This window comes from Typopeltis vanoorti, chromosome 24, assembly GCF_054136105.1.
Source record: "Typopeltis vanoorti isolate ZY-2024b chromosome 24, IOZ_Tvanoo_1.0, whole genome shotgun sequence".
In the NCBI taxonomy this organism is placed as follows: Eukaryota; Metazoa; Arthropoda; class Arachnida; order Uropygi; family Thelyphonidae; genus Typopeltis; species Typopeltis vanoorti.
Genome location: NC_143572.1, coordinates 47,683,898 through 47,697,783, shown reverse-complemented (window position 1 = coordinate 47,697,783; position 13,886 = coordinate 47,683,898). Strand labels below are relative to the sequence as shown.

At 35.4% G+C, this 13,886-nt stretch overlaps 3 protein-coding genes across 3 annotated transcripts in view; 2 read left to right on the top strand and 1 right to left on the bottom strand.

Moving 5' to 3' along the window:
• LOC150093165 (trypsin-1-like) overlaps window positions 1-13,886 on the bottom strand; it is a 379,787-nt gene that overhangs the window by 119,160 nt on the left and 246,741 nt on the right. The gene's annotated exons all lie outside the window — the stretch shown is intronic.
• On the top strand, window positions 685-2,521 carry LOC150093170 (uncharacterized). Its single transcript, XM_090414168.1, has 4 exons — window positions 685-726; window positions 1,412-1,510; window positions 1,946-2,368; window positions 2,496-2,521. The coding sequence occupies exons 2-4, from the start codon at window positions 1,420-1,422 to the stop codon at window positions 2,519-2,521; spliced, it is 540 nt and encodes a 179-aa protein (XP_090270294.1). The 5' UTR covers window positions 685-726; window positions 1,412-1,419.
• On the top strand, window positions 2,314-12,423 carry LOC150093169 (serine protease filzig-like). The gene is made up of 5 exons (XM_090413883.1): window positions 2,314-2,683; window positions 5,184-5,370; window positions 6,351-6,619; window positions 11,687-11,841; window positions 11,952-12,423. The coding sequence occupies exons 1-5, from the start codon at window positions 2,524-2,526 to the stop codon at window positions 12,111-12,113; spliced, it is 933 nt and encodes a 310-aa protein (XP_090270009.1). The 5' UTR covers window positions 2,314-2,523; the 3' UTR covers window positions 12,114-12,423.

The following is a 13,886-nucleotide window of genomic DNA, read 5'->3' as shown; positions in this document are numbered from 1 at the left end:
ATCATTTCTACCTCAGCAATTACAAAAAAAATTAATTTTTGTAATTTATTCATCTAAGGAATGAAATAGCACACTGATTTAACTGATTCTTGATTATTATCATTATTAGTGGTATTAAAGCTGATAAGAAGCTAATACATGCATTATCAGAACACAGACAAACCACATACGTCACCTCTTACACCAAATACGTCATAGCATGATTCACCAACTATTGAAATTTACATCACTTTGCATTTCTGTGTCTTTCGTTTTTTTTTTTTTTTATTTATTTCCTGATTATTTCCTTTTTCTTGTGGCAACTGAATATATTTGGACTAATCTACTTTGTTACCATGGGAAGACGTAGTGAGGGGAAAGAAGAAAAACACTCCCCCAAAAATTAACGACCGTCTTTTACGTTTCTCTATCCCACGTATACTAAGAACCTAACCCGACATTCCTTTCTCAAGAAATGCTTGAGGCTTACGAAAAGAAGCAGGGTGGTGAGACTCGAGCAAAAACTAATAACAAACCTCTACTGCCTTGGGGGTGAGCCGGAAGAGACGCTACCACGTGAACGGTTGTATGAGTGATGACGGGATAGCTGTGCGAAAACAGCAGGAAGAGGAGAGGGTAGCATACCCCGTAAGCTACTGAGGTTAGGAAGGCGAGAAACTTAGTGAACCAGGCAAGACGAGAACAGGGATGTCGCTTATAGTTTGGAAGGAACACGTTATGATCCATGTAAGTAGACCTACTCGTGTGGTTATGGCTGCGAATAAGTAGAGCACAACAGACGCTTGCTGTAAATTGTTTTAATAGTGTCAACTAACCTCCCCTCCCTCCCTTTGCATAAATATTTACACAGTTTTCAAGTATCGAAATTATGTGCCTTTTGTTTGGTGTGGTTAAAGAAATTCGGTTTTCTTTCCAGTGGTTTTGAACAACTGAATAAGTACGTCTAAAGCTAAAGGCAATCTCCTTCTTAAGAAGCTAGTGATAGTCGATAGAATTTGTATAAAAATTTTCTTTTTATACATGATGTTTTAGCCTTTTAAAACAATTCATTTATGTGAATCGGTCTCGTATTCAATTTATTTAAGATGGTAATGCAAATAAATCCACAAATTTCCGTTGGATTGCGAGGGAAATACAACAAATACGGTATTCAAAATTATAAACGATTACAATATTGCCTTACTTATTAATGCAATGATATGCGCCTATTTTCAATTCTTCTGCCTTGTATACTTTTCATTGAACAGTTATCTCATAATATAGGCAACTATCAGATAAGCACAATAACAGTGACTGCTTCGAACCATTACAAAAGTAATTCATGTCTAGAATTGAGCTTCATTTAATTATGATATCTGAAATAAAAACGTAATACAAATCACAAGTTGAACCATTATTGAAATCATTTCAGAAATCCCTATGGGTACATCAACACAGTGGCGCCCCCTACTGATTTTGTTCGCTATTTGTATATGTGTTTTGACAGAAAAAGGAAAGAACAGCTTTGAAGGTAAGACAGCTTAGTTTCATTTTGGACGTTATTATATATATTAGTGTCGCTTTGTGGAGTAAGGAAATATTATATTGGTCTGATGTGGAAAAAAAATTAACCATTAAGCTTCTCATTTTATAAAATAAAGTCAATAAAATAAATAGTCCTGAGATAACTTTAAACACGAAATGTAAACGTTAGTAGTACTGTAATTTTATGGCTTTCCTTACCAGTAATTACTGATCCTATACTATCTTTGTTTACACCTTTTATCGATATTCTTATGTGAGAAAAGTATTTAGATTGTGTATTATGGAGCTTTAGAAATGGCTTATCACTTAACTGATTTGCATTTTCTGATTTTAGAAAGCTTGTAAATGCTCTGATTGTTTAATTATGTCTAGCCTTAGGTTTAGGGCAATTTCTGATCGCTTCTTTTTGTCTTGTGCGTAGGTCGAGCCTTGCAGCTATCCAAGAAGGTATGTTTCGACGAGTCAGGGATGGTTGGAGTGTGCGTGTTCAGGTGGGACTGTATTACCAGCAATGGTGTTCCTTTGGCGACTTGTGCCGACGGATTCCTCTTTGGCACGTGCTGCAAACTACCTTCCTCCGCTAATCCAACAGTTCTTCCAGCTTTCGAAACCAACCACATCACTGAAAGTGTAGAGACGGCAATAGTAACATCAACCTATCACAAAAAGCCGTCACCAACGACACAGTATCCACAACTTATAACGTGGACAGCCATCGGCCCAGTAAAAGCAACGACCACAGCAAGGCCCGCTTTGGTTTACGGACCACCTTATTCTTCTCCGTCTGCATCAACCTTCAGTAGCATAAGAGATGTGATTACTACTCTCAGACCCCTTTTCGGAGGTACGACCCCACCTAAGTCTATTTCCTCCACATCGAGTGGTGGGTTGCCTTCGTCGGTAGTGATCCACTTCCAAGGATTGAAAGACCAACTTAATAACAAAACTCCTCAGCTTAACTTGCCTAATAGGACCAGACCCACATCGATCACCTTGACAATGACCTCATCTCCCAAACCGACTTTGCTCTCCACCCGAAAACCAAGTACGGTTCACCAGTCTGTGTCAGCAAAACCGTCGTGGAGTACACGAGGATCCACCACACCCCATCCTGACCTAGTGAAAAGCACTAAGAAACCCACGTGGGACTATCGCAAAGGTAAGAAGTAGGGCAGCGTTGACAATACAAGCATGACTGTTAATTATGTAACGCATTCGTTTGACCGACTGTCGGAGTTACGGCACACCTAGTCCTAGGATCGGTTTCGCATGAACTGTTTTGTAACATTAGCCGTGAATTAATTATCTGACTACAGCCCATAAAAACATCAAACCCGGTTAGTGTGTATAACGCCTCCTCCCAACAACAGATGTTTGTGATATTTCTCCCCTCCCACTTCTCTCTCTCTCTCTCTTCCCCTCCCCCCCAGTCGTTCGTTTTGACTGCCTCCGTTCAAATAAATAAAACAGGCTTGGCTTCATTCTCTTAGATTTTACTGCTCTATTTGCATTTCATTCATCACCGATTTTTTTTAAACCACTAGTAGACAAGTTAGAAGCAAGTTTGCAAGCAAGAACATGAATTCGAATTATGTTATATTCAGATAAAACTGTGTAAACTACGCACTCAGAAATGACAAATATGAATAATTTGAGTTTCTACTCTAAAACTAAAAACGCCGTAATATTTCCACATAAAACTAGATCAGTTTCTTTTATGTCATAGTTTTTGGTCGTATAGGAAGTATCATACGCTAAACTATACATAGAAAATTATTTTTCTGCATATGTTCTATATTTCTGATCCAATACATATAAAATAGTGTTCGACAAGGAGAGAATTCATTAGCTTGTTTATTCTTTATTATAGTGTTTGAAAAGGTTTCAGAGATCGGGTATTAATACAAGAGGAACTGTTTTCTACAAACCAATACACATTCTGGCATGTGCATATATCGATATTATAAGAAGGACACAAAAAACAACGAAGGAAACTTTATCGTTTAGAAAAGGCAGCGAAGAAGATGCATGTGTAGATTAAGCAAGAAAAAAAAATATATATGCCAGTAACAAAAACTTATGATGATCCTTCTCAAATGGAAATTAGTTTCTATATATATATTTGAAACCGTACATAGCTTTATATGCCTGGGAAGAGAAGTTAATTATAAAAATGGCATCAGTGCTGAGATTCAGAAACGCATTCTTTCTCAGACAGATGCCTCTGTGGACTTAGGAAATACTGTCACATGATCTCAAGAAAACAAAAAACACCACCATGTACAAGGTGCTTATAAGACCAGTGTTAACTATTCCTCTGAAAACGGGATTATCGATGGCAGATGAAAGATTGTTAGGTCTGTTTGAAAGAAGGATTCTCAGACATTTCTGGAGCAGTACAAGAGAATGGGATGTGGAAAGCAAAAAAGATAGTTATGAATTATACAGATGATCGTTTAATAAGTCAGTCATCATTAAGTACATTAAATCCAATAGATTAAGTTGGGAAGGGCATGTTATATGCATTGATATTCAATGCAAGGCCAGAAAGAAATAGAATACTGGAAGACCTAAAATGAGATGGGAAGATGGAGTGATCCAGGATATTAAGACTTTGGGAGTTAAAAACTGGAGCTACTTAGCAATGAATAAGGAAGGCTGGCAGAAGTTTCTGAAAAATTCCAGGGCCTACACACATCTGTCGAGCCAATGATCTGTTCTGTATTAAATGAACGTAAATTTACACGGCATCATTAGCTATTCATTGGGGAAAAGGTCCTGAAAATTGAAGGGATTCTTTCTCATGTATCAGTCATTCGGCACTCTTGTGTTGCTTCGCATAGCGCGTTTGTTGTTATAGCAACAAACCTTTTTATTAAAATGAGAGCGTAGAATACATAACTTATCGTGTATGTGGTTCCCTAAATGTGGCCTTATTTTTCGTCAAATTAATTCAGTATTGGAAAAGTTTCTCAGATTCGACACTTGTTGATAACCGGTCATCAGTATGTAACGTATTTGTATGTATTGTACATAAATTTACTAAAGGGAACTCTATCTGTTGATGCCAGGCGTGCATGTGTTAAATTGACGCGAGTCACTAGTAGTACAAAGTTAAATTCGTCATGAAATATTTGAGGTAACAATGTAAACAGTCGACTGCTAACAAAAGCATGTGGCTACACAGCCACGAGACTCGTTAATGTCCAAGTAGTTTATTTAAACAAGGAAGTGTATTTTACAAAATTAGTCAACAATAAAATTATTACAATATAAAAAGGCGTTAGCTGATTTTTTTTTTTGTTTGTTTGCATTGAAAATGTTTGTTTTTATTAATAAAAATACAGGTGGAAAACATCGAAATAAAAACATCGATGTAAAATTTAATTTCATTCACACAGACGTACTAGATATTTCTTTTTGCCAGCTGTGCAAATAATGCACCAAACGATTAAGGAAAAGGCTATATTTTTAGTGCTATTTTTTTTTTTTTTTTTTTTACAAGTGGAGCCATGACGGGTTGTGCAGGTGTGCAATATATGTGAAGTAGAAATAATTGATAGTTCGTCTCTTGGACAATAGATGGCATTTTTCTCAGTTTACACGATAAAAAATCATTTATAAAACTAAAAAGCTAATCTTCCAATGTTTTCCAACAGATTGTGGAATTCGCTCTTTGACTCCATCGGCCAGAATCGTTGGTGGACGGGATGCCCAGTTTGGTAAATGGCCTTGGCAAGTGTTGGTCAAAGAAGATGGTTGGTTAGGCTTATATCACAAAAACAAATGTGGAGGAGTGCTGATCAGCGCCACCTATGTTCTGACAGCTGGACATTGCCAACCAGGGTGAGGTTTAATTTTTAAATATCTAATAAGAATATTAATATTCTTCCGATTTTATAGCCCACTTCCCTTTATCATAAACCCTAGCAAAGACTCAAACCCCTCAAAAATCACAACAGTTTTTTTCCCCGTTCAATTTTAAAAAATTTCATAAAAGATTCGTGTTTTAATTTCATGACTTCACAATTCTTAACGCAATTCTTTATTTTAAATTGTTTAGTAAGTAAATATTAAGTTTTCATTAATTTAAATTGGCTTGTAAATTTTAAATTTGTGAAGTATTCACTTTTAAACGATCAACGTGGTAAAATGTTACTTTTTCAGTTTATTACAAACTCTTATGCAAAAGAAGCGAAAACACGAGAATAGAAAGAAGTGACACTCCAGCAAATTCGTGTTGTAATGTTACATCTTGACATAAGTTACTTCCGAGGTCACGACTTACAACTGTTATTTCGGTTTGTTGACGCGCATGTGCATAACGAAATCTCACAATAGGACAACCTTTTATACGCTGTTATGAATTACATTCACTATGACTACTTCTTGGTAAAGGTCACAGACCTTTTAAGACTTTTAAGGAAGAAAAAAATTAATTTTTTATTAAAAAAAATCACTCGACAGTTGAACTTGTTTTCAAATTACAACCAAAAACGTTTTAAACCTTAACTGCCCAAACTTGCGTGCCTTGACATTACATAGAAATCAACTAAAATAAAAATCAACTAGCTAATGCACAATCTTTTTGATTTCTACCGATCCGCTAAGAATATGAAATTCTGGATTAATAAATAGGATTAAAGTAAATCTGGATTAAAGTAATCAAGACTAAAGTATTTTAAGAAAGCAATGTATGGATGTGCCCCTCTTTACCCAAAACAAGGTAATAAACTATTGTAATAAATTATCTTGTTAATAACATGGATATAACCTATAATTAATATAACCTTCTCATTCGTATAATTAATTTTCACCCGTTTCAGATTTCTGTCTTCCCTCGTGGTGGTCTTAGGCCAACATGACCTTCGTAGAAGTGAAAATGTATCTCTGAGACCGGCCCTACGAAAAGTCAAACGAATGGTAGTGCATCGCAACTACAATGCCCGTACCTTCGATAACGACATAGCTTTGCTGGAAATGGACAAACCAGTCCAGTTTCAACCTCACATCGTTCCAATATGTTTACCTGACTCGAAGGAGAATTTCACTGGAAGAGTAGCGTACGTTTCCGGTTGGGGTAAACTGTCGCACGGTAAGTTAACGGCGACATCTATTGACGATACTGAGTATTATGAAGTACTTTTTTTTTTTTAGGGTATTTGAAAATGTTCGCAATGCTGATAAAAACAATTTAATCGTACAATTGGGATTTTAAAAAGAAAAACCTAAAGTCATAACATTTTTGATGAGTAATAATTTAAATATACACAATTTCCCCAAAAAATACTCTTTACACCTATTTTCGGTGTCTTGTGACCTCCGGATATCGCAAGCAAATAAAAGAAAAAATTAAGTTGAAATAATACAAATAAGCCTTCACTATCCTTAATATATCATTGATTCATGATATATAATTCCCTCATATCATTAACACGCGTGCGCGCGCGACGCTTTAATGAAAAGGACAGAGCAGACAAGTTTCGACCTCCCGTATCTACAATTCAAAGAAAAATGGCGTTGGGAGCACAGTACGCGTTTCGGTTGGGAAATTTTGTCACATGGTATATTAACAGCGACATCTATTGTCGGAAGTGAACAATTTTATATATATTTATTAACATTTTCAAATTAATATTTCTGTACTTCATTATATTTGTTATTTAACAAATAATATAATAACGCACTGAACTTTTACGAGGAATTTTACTTCTGGTTTAAACAGGTCATCTGTTTAAAGAATTTGATGTTAATTGCTAATAAATGCGTGTGAAAATTATTACCATTCCTCGGAGATATTGCAAAATGAGTACTGTCCCTACAGTAACAGAGCAATATACACGTTTCGTATGAAGTATTTGAGCATGCGCCACATGCATATGAAGAGAAGCCGAGTGACGTGTAAAAGGTCAAACAAAAGTCATTGGGAAACATCAAGAAGAATATAGAATATTGTAAATGTCGTCATGTACAGAACATTCAGTAGGTTTTTTTGAGGAGGGAATTTATTATCCCAAGCAACAGAACAAAAGTCTATCAGTGTAATTATGATTTATAAATTGCATTTCTTTGCATTCATACTGTATTATACACCTTAAAAATTTGAGATTACGAAGGTGACGAGAAAGAACAACAGAATATTTCATCACACATTTAATTTTGCTGCAAATGTCAACAGCTGTTTCTTCCTATTCACTAACAGGTGTGTGCAATGGAAGTTCCAGGAAAATGCCCCAGCGGGAGCTCTTTAAGACACAGGTGATTACAGACTAAATTGTTGGCGGAAAACCTGTAATAAAATCTTTAGTGTTGGACTGTCGTAGTCTTTTCATACGGGTTTGTTACATTTCAAACGTAATGGTTTTCTTTAGTGACTTACGGAACCCTTCTTCATATGGGAGTGGCGGCATATAAAAAGAGTTTGATCCATATTTTCAAATGCGTACATTAGAAGTTGATCCAAATCAACTAATCGTCGCTTTGAATTTTTACATACGTAGAAAGTTTTATAAGATTATTTTTAATACAAGTATGCTGCCTTTTTTCCGTTTTATTGTTTTAAGTGTGATTTATAATGCAGAATTATCAAAGGCGAAAAAGAAATGATTTATATTGTTGATAGGAGGGGATAGGAAATAAGTAATTCTTTCTTATCAACACATGAATAGTTTTAAAAAAGTGAGAAATTATTTAGATCAAACTGAATTATTGAAATTTAATAAGTAAAGATAACTTTTAGTATGTTCTTAAGAAAATTAACTCAATGCTGCCGATTTTTTTCGTGAAAAATAAAGTGGGAAATTTCCATTTTACTTTTAACACTGTTCAGATCTCGATCGGTAAGAATTTACTTTAGTGGAATGACAGTAGTAGCAAGCTTTTCTTGGCACCTTTACCTGCTTCAGAATCTAAAAAAAACATCGGGCTTTCTTATATAACCCATCAGAATAGTGGCTCATTCTCTACAAATACTGATATCACATTGAAGAAGAATCACAAAATCTCTTCGAAAACCATACATTTTTTCCAAGGGAAAGCATTCAACTCGATCGAACTCCTTTCATACTGACACCCCGATGCCCAGACGTTCAAGTGTAAGATGGGAATTGGAGGAGACAGTGTCCGTATTAAAGTGTACGAAAAGTACACCTTAATACTGTCATAATAATCGTTACTGTCGCTACACCTTACTAATTTGAGCTAGTTACTCAAAATTCTGCAATACCAGGCAAATACATTGAGGATTTCAGATCGAAATTTTTCAAATATTATAGTTCAAGGTTTGAAGATATCTTCACGTTATGTGCCCTCCTTAGAAAGGGGATAAAAGGCGACAATCAAGCAACCGGTCCATTTCTCTGACTTCAAGAACACATTTATATGTTAACGATGCACTTTCTCTCATTAACCTCCAATCCTATCAATAGTTTTGCTGACCCCAATACATCCCACTCTTTTTCGTTCGAGAAACCTTATAATGCCCAACTGATTCTTGATGTTCAACCATTCTCAAGAAATGTGAAGGCACTCTAGTGAGTTCAATGCTAATAAAATGCAATCATGACTCGTTTCTCGAAGGAGAGAGATTTTACATTCCTACCCATTTCCTCTGATAATATTCAATCCAAGAAGTTTTTTCTTCTTGGATTCACTTTTACATCTAGCTATCCTGGTACAAAAACACATTACATCTCCAGCCTCCTCAGCCTAAAACAAATAAACTTGGTCCTCTTTTGTCCAAAACACTGCTTCTTGCTAGCACAACTCCTTACACTTGGTATATCAGCCCAGCTTTGTTGTTTACACATTTAGGAAAGAGCACGAGCAAGAACCTTCCTAATAATGAGCAGGCAGTGTTATCCAGAAGAGGACAATCGGTTTAATAGATCCCTCCTCCCCTTCAGTTCTCATAGACTCTATTTCTGCGTGATGTCGTTTATAGATTTGTTTTTTTTTTGCGCTGATCCGCCGAAGTAACCAACGATATTTCTTCGCTTTCCTCTCAACTTGTGAACACACAAGCAGCTGTTGGTCAACATTTCATACAGTTTAAACTTATCGCACCAATTTGTCATCTACTTTTTTCATTCCATCCCTTCAAGAAACACATTGTCCATACCAAATAAGAGAACCTGCGGGATGGGTACACCTTGTGATAGCCGGTCCATGGTCTTTGTATTTGTCAAGTAATGCAACATCAAACTCGCCATGCGGAATTCGGTTCACCTGTTGCGATCTTACAAGCATAAGGTTAAGCTTAAAAAAAAAAAAAAAAAAAAAAAAAAAAAAGATTCTACTTGGCGTGTATCATATTCCTATCGGATTAAGGGAAGTCATCGTTAAAGCTAACATTTCCTGATCTATTTAACAGAAAAATACTCGTTTAGTTCGCACTGCACAAAAGTTTACTTATTAAAGGAAAATATATCACTTTATATCAAGTTAAAGAATAGGGAAACTAGCTAATTGCGTAATCCGAGATAAAATGCCAATATCTACATTCTCAAATGGCAGTGACGTCATAATAGTGCTCATATCGATTTATCAGTTATAGTAGTGGCAACTTAGATCTTGTGGACATGGCAAGTTACATGAGTGACATATCATGGATAAGCAACTCTGTACCTGTGCATAGTTACTTATGCACAATAGTTACTTATAGTGCATAAGTAACTTATGCACAATAGTTACTCAATTTTTGTAAACATCTCCGACGCATTCGAATGTCTATCACGATCTAATCTTACAGCAAACATATAGCATCAGAAGTGTTACAAAAAATTGGTTTAAATCGTATTCAGCTAACACAAAACAGTTCATTAACTGTGACATACATAACAATGAAATATAAAATATGGCGTATCTTAAGGATCTATGTAAATAATCTGTGTGGCTGCAGTTTATTTGGCAAATGTAGTGTCCTTTGCTGATTACAACAAGGTTAATAACCATGCATTTAGAAGACCACATAAATCAGGATGTGATAAAATTAAACAAATGGTGTCATCTTAAAATCAATTTAGGTAAGCCAAAATATATGTACTTCAGATTAACAAATAAATTAGATCGCCATCTATCGATAAAATGGCACGAACTTACATTGCGATGGCAAAACGTATGTCGTCTGTCGATTATTATAAAAAAAAAAAAAAACCCTCGATAAGATAGTTATTAGGTCTAAATATCGACAGCAACCTAAAGTAGAATTCCCATGTTATATTAAATAACAGAATCTATTATGTTAAAAATGTGTTAGTAGCATTCCTGAGATGCCTTAATACTATTCGTGGGGTAAATTCTTCACTCCAGTGGGCATTACTCGATGGGGTGGAGATTATTACAATAACCTACTGTCCCTGATAAGAATCCAAAACAATGCTCACTCCCTGTCTTTTGTCATAGTCCACTGAAGAGATGTGTACTATGCTTTTGATATCTTACCATTACGGGAACTTGACTTTGGTTTATTATACTTAAGAAAAAAAAAATTCGCTTGTGATTAAAATCTGTGCTGTGGAAATAACTTGTTAGTACCGATAGCCAGCAGAGGTATTCCACAAATCTTTTCAACATGTAACCCCATAAAATTAATAAATTACCTGACGATGTAAAGTCAATATTCTGATTTACTATTTAAAACAAGTGAGGAACTGTATCATGTAATTCAATGACATTCAAGCAAATGAAACAATCATTATGTACCTAAAATTATACATAGTTTAATATATAAATGTGTATAATTACATAAATTATTAGATGTGTAATCGTAACTACAGACAAGTAAATATCTGTTGTATACTGTGTACCTACCCTCAATGTGTGTATTTTATTTTCTAGTAACCCGAATGGCAGTCCCTTCGTGTTTTGTGCATATACAGTACATGTAAATTTTGGCTTATAAATCGTATTGTTCTTGCATTATTTTAATCACCTCATCCTGTATCGTGAAATTTCGTTCTAATTTGTATCATCCCATATTGTATTTTGTCTCGCCTTGTATTAGATCTGTCACATTACTACCATATATTAATATTAACAAGTAATTACAATATGCAATTACAGTATCTAGTATTTTATCTTCTCTGGTATTATATCTATTGCATATGTACTATGTGTGTACGTTAATAAATTCAAAGTCAATTGATTCTTATTATTTGCATAGGCGGTGAGGTTCCAAACGTATTGCAAGAAGTTCAGGTGCCGATAATCACCAACGATGAATGTCAGCAAATGTTCGTAGCAGCCGGTCATATGAAACCTATCAAGGATAACTTCCTTTGTGCAGGATATACTACAGGAGGAAAGGATTCGTGTGAGGTGAGTTTTGCGTTTTTGTAATTTACGTGACGAATTACAGCTAATTAAAAAACGATTATTAAAGTATACCCAAATTATCAAACATGGTTAAATTTTTTTCTATTGTCTAGGGAGATTCCGGTGGTCCACTGATGGTGAAACAAGATGATAAACGGTGGGTGCTTGCTGGGACCGTTTCCCACGGAATACGCTGTGCCGACCCCAATCTACCAGGCGTCTACATGAGGACAACATCCTTCAGGTCATGGATACGAAGGGTTACAGGGGTCTGATAAAGTGATGACCGGAAAAAAAAAATCTCTGGAAACCTTCCCCTACTAGGTTGGTGGGCATCTTAATTTGTGCCCACGCTGGCCCCGGAGATGTGCTATTTACGGATGAAAACGCAGGGAGAATGGGGATGTCATCATGTCAGACTTGAAGTGTTCGGAGATTTCTTCCCCTCCCCCATAATGATGACTAACTGAAGACGCGAACAAAGAGGTCAAACACGATAAGGCGAAAGCCGTCTGCCGTTCTAAAGGAAGCGGGTTATTTGAATTCACTGTCTTCGAACACGCAAAGCACGATGGAAATAATGTGACTGTGTGGAATGTACAGAGAACTTTAATATATGCTTTTTTGTTGACAGAAAAATATCTTTTTCTTGAATCTGTTGTACGGACGTCAACATAGTTGTAATTTGTAAATAAATTTTAAACTGCATAAGTTTTTTTTTTGGGGGGGGGGTGATCTAATTCAGCTTGGCTCAACTATTTGCAGGAAATTCATGAGGTCGCCATGAATACCTTACAAGAACTAATCGTGAGGTTTTGCTAACTAGAAGAACGAACCTTGTAAGTTATTCCTTCACGTACACCTGAACCTTACAGTGCAGGAGATTTTTTTCGCTAAAGCTTGGTGACGTGAATAAGTTTTATTATATAATCTTAAATTATATTTTTCATACTGAATTACAATTATTAGTCCTTTATTACATTCAAGCTGGTTTCAAATTTTTCTTTTTTTTAGTAATCTATAGGATTATAAAAGCTAAGTTTTTCTTTTTAATTAGAACTTAAATTTTTTTTAAAATTATAATTCAATGTACCTGTTCATAATTTGATTCAACACTATACCGATAGATGGCAGCACTAACAAACTCAGCCGTACTCACGTGATGATTTAAAGCCATATATTTTAGGAATAAATTCCTTTTATCATTCTCATTAATTGCCCACTTTAATATAATTATTTTCTACTTTAATAATTAAATTAATGTTACTCCTTTTGGAGTCTAGGACTAATCATGGTCGTTCTATCTCATAGAATTCCTATGATACTTTCAAGTCGTTCAGACCTCTCCTTCCTCACTATGCAGTGAACTACGCGAACTTTTTCTTTAAAAAGAGAAAGTGACTCACATGCGTGAAAGATTAAAAAAACATCCCATATTTTTCACGGGAGTTAACGTAGTTAATTCGGTACGGACAAATACCTTTCAGTTGAAGATACCTAAGTTTGAATCCCATCTAGGAAGGGTAGGATTCGAACACGCAGCTTATTAAAGAGAAGAAGCGAAATCCGCTTGGCCAGTCACTCATACTCTCGAGCACAGAGGCTTTTCGAAGAGTCGTCGAAGTAGTAATGAACACATTAATATTGTATAAATGGTTTGCATTTTCGTATTAAGTTTCAAAAAGCAGAACTTTTTGATACTGTACTACCGACCTCACACACACCATCTTAATACAATCTGGCAGACCTCACAAGAAATTTGTAGACTCGGTAATATATATTAAATAATATGTTAAATAATATATATTATCTATGGTTTATGAAGCTTCTTTCTGTAACTTTTAGTATAAAATCAGAAGCAAAGCTTTTATTGTATGGAGTGCACTATGATACCGATCAACGAAATCAATAATGAATAAATATGGTATAAGTAAAAAGCGAGGATAGAAACAGTCATAAAAGGTGGGTCGATCTAAAAAGGTACATGATGAAAAGCCCAAGAAATCTGACAACTTGAAGTTAAACAATTTAAAGGACTTGAAAATCTT

What these genes read in the sequence shown, in the direction of transcription:
- LOC150093170 (XM_090414168.1), top strand. Translation starts at nt 1,420, where the DNA reads ATGGGTACATCAACACAGTGGCGCCCCCTACTGATTTTGTTCGCTATT. An exon ending in AGGAAAGAACAGCTTTGAAG is followed by an intron (nt 1,511 to 1,945) that starts GTAAGACAGCTT and finishes TCTTGTGCGTAG; the next exon opens with GTCGAGCCTTGCAGCTATCC. An exon ending in TCTCAGACCCCTTTTCGGAG is followed by an intron (nt 2,369 to 2,495) that starts GTACGACCCCAC and finishes CTTGCCTAATAG; the next exon opens with GACCAGACCCACATCGATCA.
- LOC150093169 (XM_090413883.1), top strand. Translation starts at nt 2,524, where the DNA reads ATGACCTCATCTCCCAAACCGACTTTGCTCTCCACCCGAAAACCAAGT. An exon ending in CACGTGGGACTATCGCAAAG is followed by an intron (nt 2,684 to 5,183) that starts GTAAGAAGTAGG and finishes GTTTTCCAACAG; the next exon opens with ATTGTGGAATTCGCTCTTTG. An exon ending in GAGGAAAGGATTCGTGTGAG is followed by an intron (nt 11,842 to 11,951) that starts GTGAGTTTTGCG and finishes TCTATTGTCTAG; the next exon opens with GGAGATTCCGGTGGTCCACT.